Source organism: Echeneis naucrates, chromosome 20 (assembly GCF_900963305.1).
Source record: "Echeneis naucrates chromosome 20, fEcheNa1.1, whole genome shotgun sequence".
Lineage (NCBI taxonomy): Eukaryota > Metazoa > Chordata > Actinopteri > Carangiformes > Echeneidae > Echeneis > Echeneis naucrates.
Window position 1 is genome coordinate 4,942,702 of NC_042530.1, and position 18,999 is coordinate 4,961,700.

The 18,999-nt window shown below is 41.7% G+C and overlaps 1 protein-coding gene across 1 annotated transcript in view; it reads right to left on the reverse strand.

Moving 5' to 3' along the window:
• Positions 1 to 18,999, reverse strand: part of pou6f2 (POU class 6 homeobox 2) — a 60,645-nt gene that overhangs the window by 21,994 nt on the left and 19,652 nt on the right. The window contains exons 3-4 of the mRNA XM_029529525.1: positions 18,434 to 18,653; positions 4,219 to 4,526 (exon numbers count right to left, since the gene is read on the reverse strand). Of these exons, the coding sequence (XP_029385385.1) occupies positions 4,219 to 4,526; positions 18,434 to 18,653 (528 nt within the window). The remainder of the gene's footprint in view (positions 1 to 4,218; positions 4,527 to 18,433; positions 18,654 to 18,999) is intronic.

Below are 18,999 nucleotides of genomic sequence, written 5' to 3' on the forward strand. Positions count from 1 at the left end.
TCAAGTAATCATAACTTTAGTATGACTCTGCATTTTGTGCCTAATTTTAAAGTTAATGAACTTTTTGACCGGAACACGGAAAACAGAAAAAACATGAACCATCCATTTAGAAATGTGAGGAAAAAAAAAAGATGAGGAAATTTCAGTCAAAAATCTACTCAGAAAGATCTGTAAAAAAATCTTTATGGATAACTTCCGCTCTTTGCAAATAGACACAACTACTGAGTGATAAGACAGATAATGGACTCAACATAAGCGTTACCAGTTCCATTGTCAAGCCATAGGGTTTATATTTGAGCATGTCATTTTAATTTAGATTTAACACTCTGCAGAATGACGGTGGCCCGTTTCGCTAAATTGAAAAGACGCGGAGCTGATCTGGAAAATCAATTAATCGATGTGCAAGCCTCATTTAATACACATGTTAATATAATGGGAGCAACACCCACCACCCATAAAAAAGAGACATTTGGAGAAAATTGGACAGTGGTGGCTTTAACTGCGGTTGACATAAGTAAAAGTGCACTGCAGTGGAAAACAGTGACATGACTGTCTGAAGGGGCCTCAGCTGGAGACAAAAGCAGCAAAGATGGGCCTGAGAGTTAAGGAGGATGGTGGAGTGAACGATGGGGGAAGGAGGAGGGGAGGATGGCGAGGAGGTGAGAAGAGATGGAGAGTGCAGACAGCCAGGCCTCTGAAAGGCTGTTGTGGTTGGCAGCCGCTGACCTTGGTGACGATGGGTTTTCACCAGAGGCTTCTAATGAAGGCTGATTGCCAGGGAATAGTGAGGGAGCCAAGAGGTAGAGAGGGGAGCAGGGGGGAAAAGGAGGGAGAGCAAGAGAGAGGGAGAAGGGAGAGAGAGAGGATAGAGGAGAGGCTCAGGTAATTGCAGCACTTGTGGGTCTGAGGCCCTGCGGTCCTGTGATGTCGGGGTGCAGTGGGGAAGAAGAGAGATGTCTGTGGACGCTTTGGTGGTAAATTGTTGAGCACAGGGATAGGAGGCAGGGCCCTAGGCTGTAATTACCCCTATGAGTGTGCGGATGGAGAGTGGACAGGCCCAGTGTGGGGCTCTGACAGCGATCAAGGAGACGACTGCGAAGGGGAGTAGAGATAGACACACAGACAGACGGCAGGAGTCTGATGGAGGAGGAAGACAGAACGCCTCCATATCTGCCAGGCTGCCCGAAAACCAGCCAGCCAGACACTGGACCAAGGTCAGAGGCTATTAGCGAACACACAACATGCTGGTGACAAGACAGCTGTGACAAGAACGACAAAGAGACAACGCAGCGTCGAAGAGGATGCGGCTCCTGGATGGAAAAAGACATAATAGAAGAAAAAAAAGGCAATAAAAAGCAACTAATTAGATCAGAGCCAGAGAGGGAGGGATGTTGGCGCTCCACTGGATGGGTCATAAGGGTCTGGGCATATGCACTAGAATAAGAGAGTTGATAGGCTGGCCTAAGCTTCCCGCTGCCACGGATCAGTATGTACTGCCTCTCCTTTCCCTGCCTGGGCTGATGTAACTCACTGGAGTGGCAAATTACACCAGACCTACAGCTGTAGCCCGACATTATGATTAATTTGATCAGTAATTTCTCCTGTTTTTCATTTTAATCGCCGCGACCATTCTGCTGTGGCAGGTCTTTCAGATCTAATTAAGATCAATTCCGGTGTAACAGACTTGGCGAGCGCCTTTACCCCGTCAAATCCCTGAGCTCTCTGGGCGTGGAGAAAACCCGCAGCTCTAATCAATCAACTTCCAGCAAAATCCAGCAGGCTCCCGCAATCAGCCCATTAACACACTTAAGCAAATTTCATAATCTCCCCCCGTCTATTTGTCATCACTGCAGTGGCTATTTCAGGCAGCTACAGGCTGCATCTCACTGTACTGTGCATAATAGAGGGAAGAGTTGCTGTGGGTGGAGTAGAAAGGTACATTCTTACTCCATTTAACCAAATTAGCTGCACTAATCTGAGTTTAGACCATTGACTCAAGGGGACACAGCCTGGTGTGGTGTGATTTGAAAACTAATAGGGATATTAATGAGACCATCACTGAGTTTTTTTTCTCATGAATTAAAAACACAAAACACTAAAACACAAGGGATGTAATGAATGCTGAGGATTTCCTCACGATGAGCTGAAAAAGAATATCACATACATCCCATGAGAAGAGAATTACAATGGGACATTAATTGGAACATAATGAGTGTTTGTCTCTCTGCAGCTCTGCACTGTTTTTTGGCAAATAGTTGAATGGTTGCATGATTATGTCTGGCTGAATAATGACAGTATGAAATAGGGGTGTTATCTGCGTAATACTGATTGTATTATGGTAATTATGACTCGACTTTCCTGCACAGACCAGCTCCTCTGGGTAAAGCATGGAAACACCAGAAATGCCCCCCTGTGTCTTCAATTAAAACATACAAAAGCAGATAACGGTGACAATTCACACGTGCTGCGACAAATTCTTTGCTCAGGGAGTCTTCCTGAATGAAAAACTGGGAATTAATCAATGAGGTGCTCAGTGATTCTGAGACTGAAAATCCAATCACTGACCCAAGCACCGGAGTGAGGGGGAGCTGCTGTTTAAATCTGATTGCAGCCTTGAGTGTGCGCTGAGGCCGTGGCCTGTCCTTGGGTGTGCCCATTGTTGGGTGACACAATCTTTGACAACCTCAGCTCTGACCCAGAGAAACTAAACCTTTTATGGCCATTCTGATTCTCATGTGCACGCGCGCACACACACACAGACAATAATCCTATTTGATGAGGCAATATCTTAATGATACCTGATGTGGCCCCTTCGGCCCTCCTCAAGGGAGGTCTGTCCTCAGTCATCATAATCAGCCCCGCTGCTTCTTTCTAGACAAAGTCAATCCATATAAACCTAAAGGTCTGTGTCCTAAAATACCCTGCTTCTGCCGATTTTGTGACAGAGAAAGATATTTACAAATTCTTGTAAATTTAACAAAGTGGTTGCTATTGAAAATATAAAACAAAAGATCTGTAAGTTGAGTCTGACTGTGTTCATGTTGCACTTCTTCACGCAGTCTAATGTAAGCTCAAAGTGTGGATCTGTATGTTGGTCAGTGGCTGTTGAATCCACAGTCAGACTGGACGGTGCATTTGGTGCGATCTAGCGGCTAGTCTTTGGAGCCCATTAAATACAGAAGCTGTTTTTCCTGCTGAGTCTCACTAGGCCGTGACAGGGCCGGAGAGGGCTGCAACGGGGGAAACAAATAGCCCAACTCATCCTGGCCATAAAGAAGGTTGCACCACAACCCAATAAGGGTCTGACGCTGATGAATGTGACCAGGGACAGAAAGGCGACCCTGGCTAGTCTCCACCAGAAATGAAACCACAGGGATATAAAATAGGTTATTATCGTCAGGCAGTGACAGCCAGACGGACAGAAGGGCAGAGATGGATGGACAGACACAGTGACTAAAAAGAAGGTTGAGGAGGAAGAGCAGCAAAGATTAAGGGACTGATTATTATTGGAAAGCCCAAGGATAGATAACCTCAGAATCCCAACTGGACCTGCAAGAGAAGGATGTGAATCAAGCTTCTTGCCTGGTCATGGGGTTTGATGTGCTCAAGTATATCAGGGCTCAGCAAAAAGGTACATATTCTAATAGCTCCATATAGACAGAAGAGCTGCCAGCCTCCATTCAAATACAGCTACTTGATAAAGATCAAGTGCTGTCAGAAAATCAAGCACACTGTGTAAACGGCTTAAGAACTGTGTTTTTTTCAATGTCACCCCGAAATCACATAATCATCAATGACATTATTCAGATGTACACTTGAAATCTTTGAACAGAGCATCTAATTTTTAAATTATATATCTGTAATTATTTGTCTATGTTAAAATTCTGTACTGGTAGCTTAACAACGTGACTATTATTGTGGCTTTCTTATGTATGGACACTGAAAATTAGACTAAATCAAATTTTTTCAAGAGCCTTACAAATGTGCACCATGGCAGACCATTAATAAGTAAATATTCAAAAGATTGTGGTATTTTCTGCTGGATCACTTTCGCCGTATCTACTGGTGGAAAGCCTAAAGTTTGCATGTTACATGAATGTTTCAAATTATACCAAAGATGTAGTTGTCTTAAAGCTCCACACAGTTAAGTGTTCAAAAACTCAAGATAAAAAGCAAGTTTGGTCAGCATTCATTAAAGAAATCAGTTTTTTGACTCACCGGTAAAGGCATGGGCGGGGTGACGGGAGAAGGAAGGCTGCGGGCTGGTGACTGGTTGGGTCGGTGTGGCGGAGACTGTTGCGGCTGCCCTGTGGAGGAGCAGGCAGAGCCTGGAGATGGGACAGAGGTCTGATGCTGGTTGGATGGGGTCAAATGATGGGAGGGCAGCTGGTTCTGGGTGTGAGTGTGGGTCTGTTGGTGATGGTGTTGCTGCTGTTGCTGCTGATGTTGCTGTTGCTGCTGGTGGTGCTGCTGCAGCTGCTGGAGCTGCTGCAGATGCTGGAGCTGGGAGTTGAGTGACGAGGTAGCTGGTGATGAAAGGACAGTGAGTTGTTTAAGTCTTCTTCAAACCTGACCTCTCATTATACAGTACAGTGCAGCAAACACAAATGAGTTTGGACAGACAACAGGCCTATCAGTACATAAACAAGGAGCCCTCATTACCGGAAGAAAACACTCACACCTTAGATGGAAACACAAATGCACATGAGGGTCAGGGATGCATTTGGCGAATAGTGAGAGACAGATGTAAATTGGGTGGAGTCACAACAAGGTCCCCCAGGATTTTTTGCCTGCATGGTAGATTCAGGGAATTAAATTTTGCTAGTTCAAGGATAAAAATATCAAGCCTGACTGATATAATTGCTCTCTCTGGAGCCTAAAGTCTTCATTGTAACTTGCAGAATGTCACAATCTGTGGTTTAATGGCTGAAAATCTTTCTGGCATCAATCTTTGTCACAAGAGTTCAGAAATAAACCCATTAACTAATTGGATCCAATAATAGCACACCATTAGAACCTAATTTCTTCATTTAAATGCTTCTAAATTTTTGTCTTTAAATTTTTTTTTATAGGACTGAGGATGAGACAGAGCAGTTTGCAGTCTGCATTCAAATCTTCCCATGAAAACAGAATATCCCTTTAAAATAGGATAAAATATAAACAGAAAAATCTGAAAAATATGTTTTCTGGTCGCTGCAGGTGCATCTCAACTTCACGGTAATTTTCTCTAGCAGTTCTCACAAAAGCTTGTGAATGCAGAATTTTGTGGATCTATCGTTTCGCAGAGAAACAGTGTTTGAATGTAAAAAAAATCCATACACACAACATAGACAACAATTGATGTCTTCAAAGGGTATCAGCCGTAATACTATATGTGGAGAATTGGACTAAAACAGCATCTACGCTGACCTTCACAGCCTAAACAGAAGAAAGGGCAAGTTGAGTTTCCATACATATATATAATGGAAGGATATGTTTTTTTTTGTTGTTTTTTTTAAATCTGTGCACAAATTCAGAGTGCTCTGTTTGGCCTTTTCAGTCAAAAGCTCAATGGTAAAGTAGATGCAGACAATTATTACCGAGTCATTATAAACATTCAACAAAAAACATGCATCATAGCAGCTTCCATAGCCACAGGCGGTTAATCTAAGATTGTGCTGTTGCCCTTTGATTCTGATGTTACATGTTTGTATAGAAAACAAATATATCTGTCACTCATGGAAATAACACAAAATGTCACTTTCTGTATCCAAAATCTATCTTCACAGCATGGTACACTGAAATATTAAAAGCAACTAAACTACAATGCAATATGATAAGAAAAATCCTGAAATTTCAATGAACAGTTGTAGATCTATACAACCTGCAGCATTATCAGAAATATTTCAAAGTTTCATCACATACAGTTGATATCAAAGAACTGAATAACATACATGTATGTTCGTAAACATCGGTTGATGATGCAGCTAAGCAATTGTGAACATAGGCATAGACAAGCTTGTATATATACAGAATCAATGTACTTAAATAATTTAAGTATGGTTGTCTCATAAAATATGAATAAAACACCAGGGCAGACACGTCTTTGATTAGTGTGGTCACTACGACTCCAGGACAGGCACAGATGAACATTTGATGAAGATCAGATCATCGTCCGCTTTCCTCACTCCGCAGCAGCTCAGCAAAAGAAAGCCAGCCTCTCTTGGCCAGTAAACAGTACACTCTTACATTTCTTCTACCTCCTGACACATTGACACCTCTCTCACACCCCCACCATGAATTATATATCATCTGCGCAAACGGCAAGAGTCCAATTCTCTCTTGAAATGTTGGGGCAAGTTGTCTAGCAAACGCTGAGCCCCTGACAGGACCGGCTCTTTTCCTTTGCAAGTTCACAACGACAAAATGTTGAGGCCTATTTAAAGATGGACTAAAAGGGAACAAAGACTGAGAAAACAAAGGGTGGTAAAATGAGATTTCTGTCAGAAAATTATCGAAACCAGGCGAAGATCAAAGACGATTGGAGCATTTCCTCCAGCGCCAACCATTACGCCGAGGAACAAGAGGCACAACAAAAGAATATGAGGCAAAAGAAAACAAATACAGAGGGAATATGGAAGAAGCCCCATGTGGCCTTATTATAAGGGCTACACCGCAGGTAACTATATTCTTTAACAGCAGTGCTTTATAAATTCTGTCATCTTGTTAAGACTGTCAGGACCACTGACCCTCCCTTCCCCTCTAACTGGGCAACTGGCATTTTGAAGCTCATTCTTTTAACCACAGCTGTCTGATTGCTTTGGTTGAGCACATAATCCAAACGGCTTGTCTCAGCTAATTGTTTGTGCTTCTTCCTCCAGCAGACACAGGGCCAAGGATGAGAGCGGGAGCTTCACTTATGATGGAGAGAGGGCAAAAGGGTGCCGGGATCCTATAGTGCTCATTATATCTCCCACTGTCTCTTTGTGGTGTTTCATATTCACTAGTCCTCCGACTGCGATGCAAGCTGTGCTCCCACTTAGTCATCGTGCCTGAGGGCTGTAAGAGCAAGGGTCCCACTTTCAACGTTGTCACAGCTCGCCTATGTTAATGTTTATAATGAGGAATGAGCCAGATCATAGTGAAAAGTCATACAGCTAAATGATGAGATACGAGCCGAGCTGTGGCATTTTGTACTCAGTCCAAACATTTAACAACACTCATTTGGGAGTATGGAACACCAGCACGGAGGAATAAAGTCTACAACCTCAACGATTTGAGTAACTGTTTGCCATCTCTCTTTCAGAGCATTTTTTTCTTCAGCCCAACAGTAGAAATCAACTGTTATCTTTGACTGTCCCAGCCTCGGCTTCTGAAGTAGTGGAGGACGAAGCGAGACTGATTGTCAGAGGTCGAAAGGCTAGGTCAAAGCTGGCTCATTCGTCAGACAAAATGCTATTTTTGTTTCCTGTGCGGTTGAAGAAAAAATGAGAGAAAGAGGATGTAAGGTGGGGGGCAGTCTGCTCTCTCATTACCAGCGCTATCTCAGTAGTCCCTGCCAACCCCCCTATTACAGCACTTTTCTCTCTGGGACTGATTCGAGCTTGACTCCTTGTTTTCCTTTCAATGCACAACACCTCTGTTTACAACTATTCCCTAAGAGTGATCTTATACATCGTCTGTGTGTGTGCATGTTGCTTTTTTTTCCCCAGGTGCAGTCAGAGCAGATGTCCAACATTGATACTCAACCTACAGGTGAATTTAGGGGAACATACTCAACAACAACTCTGATGTTAAAAAAAACGGCCACAAATGATCATAATGAGAGCTGTACATATGTAAAGAGGAGTACTTTGGCCTTTTGCATAAGTAGCTCCACATTATATAACCCTAACATTTAGGCTCCATAGAAAGCACATACAAATAAGTGCACCTCATTTTAATGTCTTCAGAAAATGCGACTTCATCTTGACAGTGATTACATCCACACAAATGGACTTTGTTTCACTCTGTATAGCACACAGTGATAAGTATGGTCAGAAAAAAGAGGAGATGATCACATCATGTTGAAGCAATCAATGTGATGTGATCACAGAAATGGCCACGTCACATTTATTCACAGGAGTTAATAAAGTGAATAAAAGCTACAGAAACTTGTGTCACATCAGCAAATTATTTGTATTGATGCACTGTTTGTTTGGCTATAACTTTTTAATCAAGTAGTTCTTATAGCTGTACATTATAAATGGGTCACCTTTATTATTCATACACAATTTAACTAAGAATAAATTAGTTCCCTAAATTTGGAAACCAACAGCATGTACACAGGATTCTTTCTGAGGAAGAGTTAATGAAAATGTCCGACGTGGCCAGCACTTAATTTTTAGGAAGAGTTCGAGCCGAAACACAGCTGTCATTCTTGAACAAGAGAGGTGAGAAGGGACAAACAAGCTCCCCATTACTGCCCTGCCTCACGTTCCACTATTGGAGTTCATAAACCACTGTCTCAATTGCCTTTTCAGTGAGTCACACTGATAATTACTCCACTGGAGGTAGGGAGATTTAGACTCTATGCGATCTGGTAATTATGAAGCTGGTCAAAGGAAGGTCATTTTTACTCTGTGGATTAGATTGGAGCACACACACACACACACACACACACAAAGATGAAGCGGATAGCATCACTGCTTTTGTACTCATTTCTTTAGTGGACTGAACCCTGATCATTGTTGGTGTCTATGTGTTGTGTTGATAACACTCTCGATGTAACAAGACAGTTATCATCTTCATTAATGATCCTTAGTGTTAATAATGTTTCATTATTATTAGTTTAATACAGAAACAGATTTTTACAAGTTAGCATACTAAAAATTGTTTCTTTAAAGCGACTGAAACAACCAAAGTGAAGGCATAAAATTATTTGGGGATTAGATTTTTGTTTCATTAATGAGAGTTACAACACATCAATAACCAAAAATTCATGTCGCATTTACTTATTTACTTATTGAACTCAAGAATAGTCCCAGAGCAACTGTTCATACTGTGTATAAGTACATTCTCATGTACATTCTTAGCCTGTTAAGTTGCTGTTAAGTGCAAAAAATAAAGAAACTAAATAATACTCACTACAGTAGTAAGGGTAAATTTCAACCTCTGAAGAGAAAGCATAAAAGACTAACTTTTCCAATACCACAATCAAATATATATTTGTATTAACCTCTCCTTTATGAGTAAATCCCTTTGGACATTATATTAAAAGGAGAATAAAACCCTAACTTAGGCTATGGCTAGAATAAATATGGGAAAAATGACATGTTAAACAAACAAGAAAACAACTGAATAAAAACAGAACTCATATCCACAGCAGGCAATATCAGTGTATATATAGTGGACTGTAGTATATATACACATACAGAAAGGATTTGAGTGGAATCACAGAGCCACAGGATTTTAGAGACTAAACCACATCACTCACAGGGATCCAGAGAAAATGCTTTCACTTTGTGTTGCAAGACAATATCAAGCTGGTTTGTTTGAATTCTCAGTCTGAGGGAAGCATTTCAAAGAATCAAATCCTCTCCATGGAAATGTTACATATACAAGAAAATCCCTGTGTACTCGATAATGTTGCCCCGTTTGGTGTCGCTTATGCTAGGTTATTGATTTCCAAAGTGTGGTTCATGGACCTCCAGCAGCCACTTAGAGTGTTCCACAGGGGGCCCAGAACAGAGTAGGACCTGACCTGTGTTAAACCATGTGATGGGGAAACTATACAAGTACTTCATTAACTATTTGAACCCTTTTTGCTTCACATTTTTGTTCATCTGTGAAATGATTTGTATCAATAGTACATAATCTACATAATCTAACTCGAATGTTTCAAACCCCACTAAACCAACTAAAATGTCCTTCGTAAGCAGTGGAAGGTTTTCCACAGCTTTTGGAACTGGGAGTTTCACTTTCATTTCAAATACTACATTGTATGTTATAATGTGGTTCCCAGTAAGGGGTCCCTTGCTATTGTCCTTGAGAGACCAGAAGGTGTTGGACCCCCTCCTCTTATTAAAAAAAGCGTCTGTCTGCTTGGCAGGACAGACTGGGTTATTACAGCGTGTTCATGGTCCCATCATGTGTCGTCAGACCAAAGCGGAGGCCGCGAGTAAAAGCCTCATGCAAAATTTATGTTCATGCGGCTGTTTCAGTGGGTGGAAAAATCAATATTGCGGGCCTGATGCATGGAGATGACTGAGTGCTCTCTGACTGACAGTAAAAGCTGAGAGAGATTGAGGGGCTACATTTACTGCTGTAGAAATGGAGTGGAGTCGAGTTGCCCTCATAGTCTAGTTCACCTTAAATTTGAATTTCATTGTGGATTATTTTGGTATCAATTTGGATATTGGGGCTTGAAAAAATTATGCCATTAGAGAAAAAGAGAACAAATGACGAATAAGCAAACTTGTTTTCAATCCATCTAAAACACATCTTGCTTTGTGTTTTGTGAGCAGCTACAGTGCTGTATATTATGAGGTTATTAAGCCTTCCCTTCCTTTCCAACTTACACAGATATAAAATGATCGTAGCATAATCAAAAGGCAATGTGGGTATGAGGAGGACATCATAGGGCTTTTGTTCTGTGCTGCTTCGCTTACATATGCTTTTGATAGTGTGCCACATACCCACAGTGCATTTGGGGAAGAATGTGAGAAGAGAGCAAAAGAAAGTGAGAGAAAGAAATTCAGTGGGATGAAATAACCCCAAACAATGGGATTTGCTTTCCATTCTTCTGCCTCCATCTTCTGTCTTTAATTATTCCCTTTGGTTGTCTGAGGGAGCGTGTAAGCACTTTCACACAGCACAACATGCCCAGCAGCACAACACTGTCTGCCTTAGTGATGTGGAGACTTCTGAGTGACACTGAGCCTCTTGTGATTATTAATGCTGTTTAATACAACACAGAGCAGCCACTATGATTGAGGGAAAAAACAGATTTCAAAATACATGCATTCACAATGCAATGTGAATGGAATTATGTACTACATGAGCACTGCACTTGAGATATGTTTCTCCCCCTGCAACATAAACAATGTGTACACCATGAAATGAAGGCTAATGTTTTGTAGATGCAACATGGAAAATGTGTATTTGATAACAAGTACCAAGTGAGCTCTATTTTGTACACAGCGTTTAATAGAACCTCAGCTGATCCTGGTGGGATCCTTTGTGCCGGTTTAGTAGTTTCTTCCTGAATCGCATATGAGATATTTGAGAGCCCAGAACGATGTATGATGAATGAAGTAGCATGCTACTTATACGCTTATCGTGCTCACTGACTAGCAACAGGTTCAGCAAAGGGCAGCGGCAGTAAATGAAATTCCGCACCGGGACAATATATCATCAAAAGAAATGTATGCACCCGAAACTTACAAGCCTTCTTCAGATGCGGACAAGGTGCCTGACGGCGTTGGGGGAAGGGCCGAGGATGGGATAGTGGAGGAAAAAAAAATGGGGGGTTGTGTGGGGGGAGTGGGAGAATAGCGGGGGTGGGGACTTGCTGGATGGGTGAGGAGCAAGCAAGGGGAAGCAGCAGATTTTGTTGAATCAGTTCTATTTTCATACTGGCTGATCTGTGTCTTTTAACCATTTCACTGCAGCTGGAAAATGAAAGCACCAGGGCTAATTTCACAGTGAGAGCTCACTGAACAAAACCCCCCACGGTCTGTGGAAAAAGGTGCTAAGTCTACTTTGTCATTGTGAATTACGGCAGTGTAATGCAGGAAATGGGTTTGTGTGTATGGGAAACAAAAGGAGCATATGTGCAAAGAGAAGGAATTTTTCCTCTCCAGCCTCAGATACTTAGTGCGGTTTGCGTATGAGCCACAAGTATCAAATATCTCTCCCCAAACATGTCATCCTGTATGGATGCCACAGGATACATCTATGATGTGTCTGCAGTTAGTCCAGAAATGGCACCCGCGGGACTTATCCACTCCTTAGGCCTCCTGTGGGACCTTTTAAGCTGCACTGATACTGATAAAAGCCCCCACAAATCTGGCCCCTAGATACCTCAGCCATTAATTAAGGTAATTAGGCCCTGGTCAGCAATTAGTAACCACAGATAGCTTTTAGCTGCAGCTAGGACGTCCCCACTGGTGAAGGGTTTGGTTCCACACCATCTGCTGACAAATGTCACCATGGACTCTTTGGTTTCACACACAGGGAACTGGAGAACTGTGTTTAAAAATGACCTCTGTCAGATCAGGCGGGCTCTCAGCCTCCCACAGCCTCACTCTTCTGCTGCAGCAGGATCACTTTGTTTGTTCTTCTCACCTCTTTGGCCCTTTTCTCTTTCAACATGGAAAGACCGGCTCTATGGAAATCCATACATGTTGTACATGGCCAGAATGGGAATAGGAAACATTCACTGCGCAAGTTATTGATCAAAATTAGAACATCTGTGCTGAGTGTAAGTAGTATTGATCAGAGTATAATTCTCAATTGATTTGCTTGTATTATTAAGTCCATGACAGATCCATAGTGATAATATGTTGGTTTACATTATGATTTTGAATAAAATTTGATTGACGTTTTAGATAAACAGTAACACTACATTTAAAGATATTTTTACATTTTCAAACATAAATTATATTTACTCTACTTCCCGTTGATTTTTAATATCAAGACACTCAGAAATAAATTACTCTTGCGTATCGCACTAATGTCTGAATAAATTCCCTGACGTATATTAATTTAAGGCCATGTATCAATAGAAGAAAATACACATTTACAAACAGATGTGTGAACATAAAATACAGTGTGTATTTGATTCTCTGGTAAAGGTATGTGGTCTACGAAGCGTTGACAAACACACACTGATTAAAATAGACAGAATACACACATTCAGCCTTAGAGGACAGATCATGCAATAACGCACATAACCTGGGAATAATGGATGCAGCTGTGCTACTTTATACAATTCCACATTTGAAGCAATTGGTGATAACACCATTTTCATTCCAGTTCAGTCCCATAAAATTACCATTAACATTACAACTCATGCAGAACACAGATAAATGTAAAATGTCACCCAGTTCTGCCAGGCGGGAATTCCAGTTCCACAAGATTACCATCTCTGTCTGCTCTCTCCCACTGCACCTTGTCTAATATTTCATTTACAACATTTCATAAGTTCATTTTCCCCTCACTGACCATGTAAATCACAAATCAATTTTCATTTAAAATGCTTGACTACAGATTGTTGCTGAAAGCTTCTGAATTGCACCTCAGCAATATGGCAGACCTTTAGCAAATATTTCAGAAACAGTCTGGCTGGAAAAGGGAAGAAAAAAGTGAGATGTAATTTCTACAAAACAACTCCAGGGCCAAGTGGTCAAGGCATTTACTGTAGCAGTTTACAAGCATTGAAATATCATGAAAACAAAATACTGCTGTGTCTCGTAATTTACATCACACTCGGTACGCCCTCATTCGCTGAAACGTCAAACTTGTGATTGACTTGTCTATATATAAGGAACAATAGGCCAAGATTAACCTTATCAAATATATTTAATTTATGGAGGTACTTAGTCTATATATGCAACAATCTTATTTATTAAACATGTCAGTGGACAGCAGATTTTGGAAAAGGTTAAATTTTTTGAGATTGAATTAAATAACATTCACAAAATATTCTAATGTGTTCTAATGTGTAATGTGTGTGTGTTTTTTTATTGATAAACTGTTAAATTGGCTATTTTGGCACAATAATGTGCATGTCTTACATTTAAAACCTTAATTATACCGCAAAGACAGCTCAGGAGATGTGCGAATCAAAAACAACTAGATTAAAATGGAACAATGGAATAATTTAGCATTTTTGTATCAAACAACCTAATCAAAAACAAAATAAAACAAAAAACCTGCCATATCGGAACTCAAACTCCTTATTCAGAAAACTACACCCTCCAAATACACTTCTACTATGAAAACCATTTAAATGAAAGCATTACACTCACTGGATACACAGGGCAGACAGACACAGTGTGTAATGTGGGCAGACTGTCTTGTAGACTGTGTGTTTATGGCAGGAGGTTTGCAAAAAGCCTCCCCCAGTGTTTACCACGGAGGGCAGATGTCAGGGTTTGCTGTGGAGGAGCAGACACAGCCACATCTGATTAACAATATTATTGTCCTCCTCCACACCGCCATAAAGACTCATCCTCCCCCCACTTTTCCTTTCTTTCTTTCTATTTCAGGCTCTGGCAGCGGGCTGTCCTGTGGCATGGCTGAGCCAGAGTGACACTGCCACAATCCAAAGAAAAAAAACATGACTCAAGAGCGAGCAGGTTAAGACAAACCTCGCCACTGTTTGTTCGTGGGCAGAAAACATAAAAATGTCTATGCATTAAATACACATTACATGGTTTATAGTCAGATACACTGTGCATAATTTGTACTGTTATTTTGTGCAATTATGAAATGCATGTAGCCTGAATTCAGAACAAATTATTACCATGTCTGCAACAAGTGAAACACTAGGAGGTAAAATTTACTCACATCTCAGCTTCAAAAAAGACATCAGAGTATAAATCATGAGTCTCAGGGGAGTGTGTCTGTGTGTTCATATGTGCATGTAGAGAAAACCTGTGCATCAGCCTGGGTGTAATTTTTTGTGTTTGATTCTAAGCCTCTCATTGCTCCTTTGTACATTTTGATTGGTGATTTTTTTTTTTTTTTTTTTTTTTTCCCCCCTATTCGTTGCCAAACTGTCACAAAGGCAGTAACCCCACACGTTTCCAAGCTGCTTATTGAAGACAAACAATAAACTACTGGCAGATATCAATGGCAGAGATGAGAACCCGGGTGTCATATCTGCTGGGACTGCCTGGCGAACCTGCCTCTGCCTGCGCTTCATCTCCAGCAGCACCTCTCACTCTCAATTATTTGGCTGCTGTCACAACAAATCAATCAAATTACCGCTCCAGGACTGTGTGCAGCTGCTCCTATTGCACCGCTAGTTGCATTAGCTTTGAAATGTATGAGGTCTACATTTTATCACTGTTATTTATTTAATGCAGCTCTCTCCCCTGCGAATCATCTTACAACCACAGCAAAGTTAAATCATTAAAGGACGATGTGGAATACATACTGCTTGAGAACACTTCAAATTAAACAGCGATGAGGAAGAAAGGATGGGGTTGGCCTCTATTGTGTTAAGATGACAGATGTTGATACCTGGAAATATGGACTTCTTGCATTGGGTCCTATTAATTCACCGTTCTGCTGGCTGAATGTGCAAACAAAGAATAGCTTATCTCTTTCCTTATCCCAAAATGATTTGACAAATATACAAATGAGGAAAAGAATCCCATGGTGAGCAACTAGTGCAGTCGTAACAAGCACAAAAAGGACGTTTGAAGTTCTCCATCTCTGATAATGTAATGGCTAAAGGGACACAGAGGCTTTCCTACAGCAGACAGAGGTTAAGTCACTGGCCCGGCCCGGTGAGCTAACCTCTTAAAGGAGCAGCAGTCAGCTGAGGCAGAAGAGATACACTCTGACATGTCTAACTAGTGTGGAAACATTTGGCTCTTCCCCCAGGACCCCACCCTTTGGTGGTGTAATGAGCAGAGTGATTTCCCTAATTTGTATCATGCCAACAACCACAATCTGCGAACGACACTGCTGAGCATTTTCATCAGAACAGCAGACATGCCTTTGATTGGCACTGACACTGGGTCTCGTTACTGCAGGTGAGTGGGATGCCGACCTTTATCAGCAAGCCTGAGTGCTGTTTTGTGTTTCTTGAGGATGAGTACAGAGGAACAATGCTCTCACCTCACCATTAGAGCTCTCTGATGTGATGTGCTGCCTGGATTTCTGCTGAGAGCAAATAAGATGGGATATGCTTATTAATATGAAAGAGCTCCAGTAAACTAGCGTCTTGCATTACCTTTGAGTGAGTCGTGGGGAAGAGAAGCAGACAGATGAAACTTTGTTCTGTTTCCTCCCAATGAGCATTACATGTACAGTGCTTTGATACATCTGCTTTTACAAGTATGATCATCATACTTTGTGATATAAACATGTGAATTGAAAACACATTCAATTGGAGCTGCAAGTGAGCACCATATGTAACAACAAAATTCTGTGGATGTCTGTATCACTTGTGTTAAAACTGTGAAAATCATGAAAGATATTTTTTTATTCATATGAGCTGTCATATTTACAGACCTCTAGCATGACCCAACCTAGTTTTTGCCTCTGTGAAGTCAGCTAGAATTGTGTGTACTCTGTCACAAAAGATAACTTTCTCCCTTCTTTAGTTTCATTGGGAATTTGTTTTTACTGCATGTTTGCAGGCATAAATCATTCTGACAAATAACCAGTTACTGGTGTCTGTGTTTACTGAGTCTGCCACAACATGCTGCTCAGTTTTATTTAAGCAAGCGCTCCAACTTTATAGCACTACCCCATTACAGTGATAGTTATTCATCACAGTCTGAGAGAGCTGCCCTCCTAAAGCTCACAGCAGTCCAGCCAGTTCCCCTCAGTCAACACTCATTCTTACAGAGCCAGCTTTGATTAGTACGATCAAAATGCCGTTGTCACTGCTGGCTCTGATTTTGTCTTTTAATTTCCCTCATGTGGACTGAGTAACTACATGCAAGCAATATTTTGACTTAAATACCTAAATCTCACCTAACTTATAGACAAAGACAAACAGTCTGAAGAATGAGACTCCCAGCATGCTGACTTGGGGCAAATACACAATTCCTCCACCCACAGCCACCCACTCCCCAAGACAAACAACCTTATTAGTTGGCCATTAGCTGCCTCATTACATTTAAATACAGCGATTGGCTGATCTCCTCCTGGAGTCTCATTACTGTGCCTCACAGTTGTCTTGTGTCTGATCTGACGCTAATTAGCTTGTAGTGTGAGTGTTGTAAAGCACACTTGGTCCTGAGGTTCCGAAGGGGCAAGGAGGGGAAGCGGCAGGGAAGCGAGGGCAGAGGCCAGAGTTGCAGTTGTCTGACAGAGGTGCTGTGCCAGCAGGCCTCATTCAGAAGAGCTGTGATGAACTCAGACAGGGGAGAGTGGAGGAGCACCGCGTGGCCAGAGGGGCCCGGACACAGTCAAGACATTTAGCTTCACTCGTGACTTGTGTCACTTTCTCTCCACGGAGGTCCCTTCAATGCATCCCCTTCAGATAAGAGGACGCGTGAACAGGCAGTCTGTCAGTCCACATGCTTAAAAAAAGATCTGCCACTGAGGCATTTCTCCGCAACATTTTTTTCCCACTATCTCTCATGGATGGGGAGGTTTATCAGGACATTGGATTGCAGACTGTCTGTTGGTTTGTTTGGGAGTGGACAACAAGAATGACTGAGAGGTGTTTGTTTTGGCATTCTGACACCCTGACAATGTGTTTGTCGATCAGTTCATCAGATCACTGAAGCCTCTGGGTTGTCCCTCATGCACCAGGAGGAAGATCTGTTGAAGTGTGAGTCAGACGGGCCTGCTGGGCCCATTATCGTCCACTACTGACGGATACATTGAAGGGCTTGCTGGATAGATGCGGGTTTATTAAAAGCTCTGCCCACAGCGATGGCTGCTGTTATTTATGCATGTTTGTGTCCATTAGGCTTCTACCTCCACATTTCCTCACTCAGGGCATCTGTCCATCCATTTCCCCACATGAAGGGAGTGTTCCCTGCACTTTGTGCTGCACTGACATTATTGTAATCTCTATCCTAAAAACACACTGCTTTACATGTAGCCTGGCATCTTTTTACATTAGTGCGGCTCTCTCATTTATGATTTATAACTGACTGTTTCCCCATCCATCCCTCAATCTAATGGTATAAAAGAGACAATGTTTTAAACATTAAAATGAAAACCATTTACAACTGTGATCAAAAGAGAACACTTGGGCATTAAAGTTTAAAAGGGGAAGATAAGTACAGCCATGTGGATGGACAGATGAGGTGGAAAAGAGAGAGAAAAAGTGTACAGTGCACTCTTATGCACAGAAAAGAAGCATAAAGTGCTTTTGCGCTGCACTGCAAAACGCTGACCTGTAATTAATATGGTTGCTCCTTTGGGCAAGTTGAGGATGGCAGCTTTTTGGGATACAAACCCCTGAAGGATTCTTACCTGCTCGAAAGCTTTGTCAAGCATTTTTATTAAAGAGACAACAAAAGTGTTGTATGTCATACACAGAAAGTATCACAGATTCTCATTGGAAACAGTATTTACTATATTTATTACTAACAGTCCCTTTTGTCTCATGTTCTATGAATCATCATATATAATGCTGAATTCACAACTAACCGGGCAACAATGAATATATATATCCACTTGCTAGAGTAAATGAATTCATATCTGCTTTCTTTCTAGACTGACTTTGCTCTGTTTCACTTTGTTTCTGCAGCTGCATGTCTATTTTTCTTACCTTGCAGGTTCTGGAGGGGGAGTGTCATGATGCCCCCTGCAGCAGCAGCAGCCACCAGGCTCTGGATGTTGGCTGTGGGTAGTGACAGGACCAGGCCCTGCTGCCCACTGAGGTGCCCGCCTGCACTGAATGGGATGAGGATGGGTTGGTTCATGCCAGGCGCTGTCCCAGACATCACACCACCGACAGCATTGGCCAGCTGCTGCGCCACCAGGAGAGACTACAGCGCGCACACACACACAAAGACACACAAAATAGAACACATGCACATGAACATATTATCTTAAAATATATTAGGTTATGTTACGCAAAGTAACATATCTTTTTTTTTTATTATTTCATATTCTGGGCTGGAAATATCCGCACCTTAAGAAAAAGCAACAAACACCTGTAGAATCTATAATCCCCGCACATTATGAATGTTTTCATTCATAATGAACTCCTGAAACACCTGAATCTTCCAAAACAATAACATAAGTTCCTCTGTAGTCTGCATGCTCTTGTGCTGCAGACCCCCCATTTTGTCATCAATGTGAATGAATGACCAATCAGTGTGTTTCAGTGAA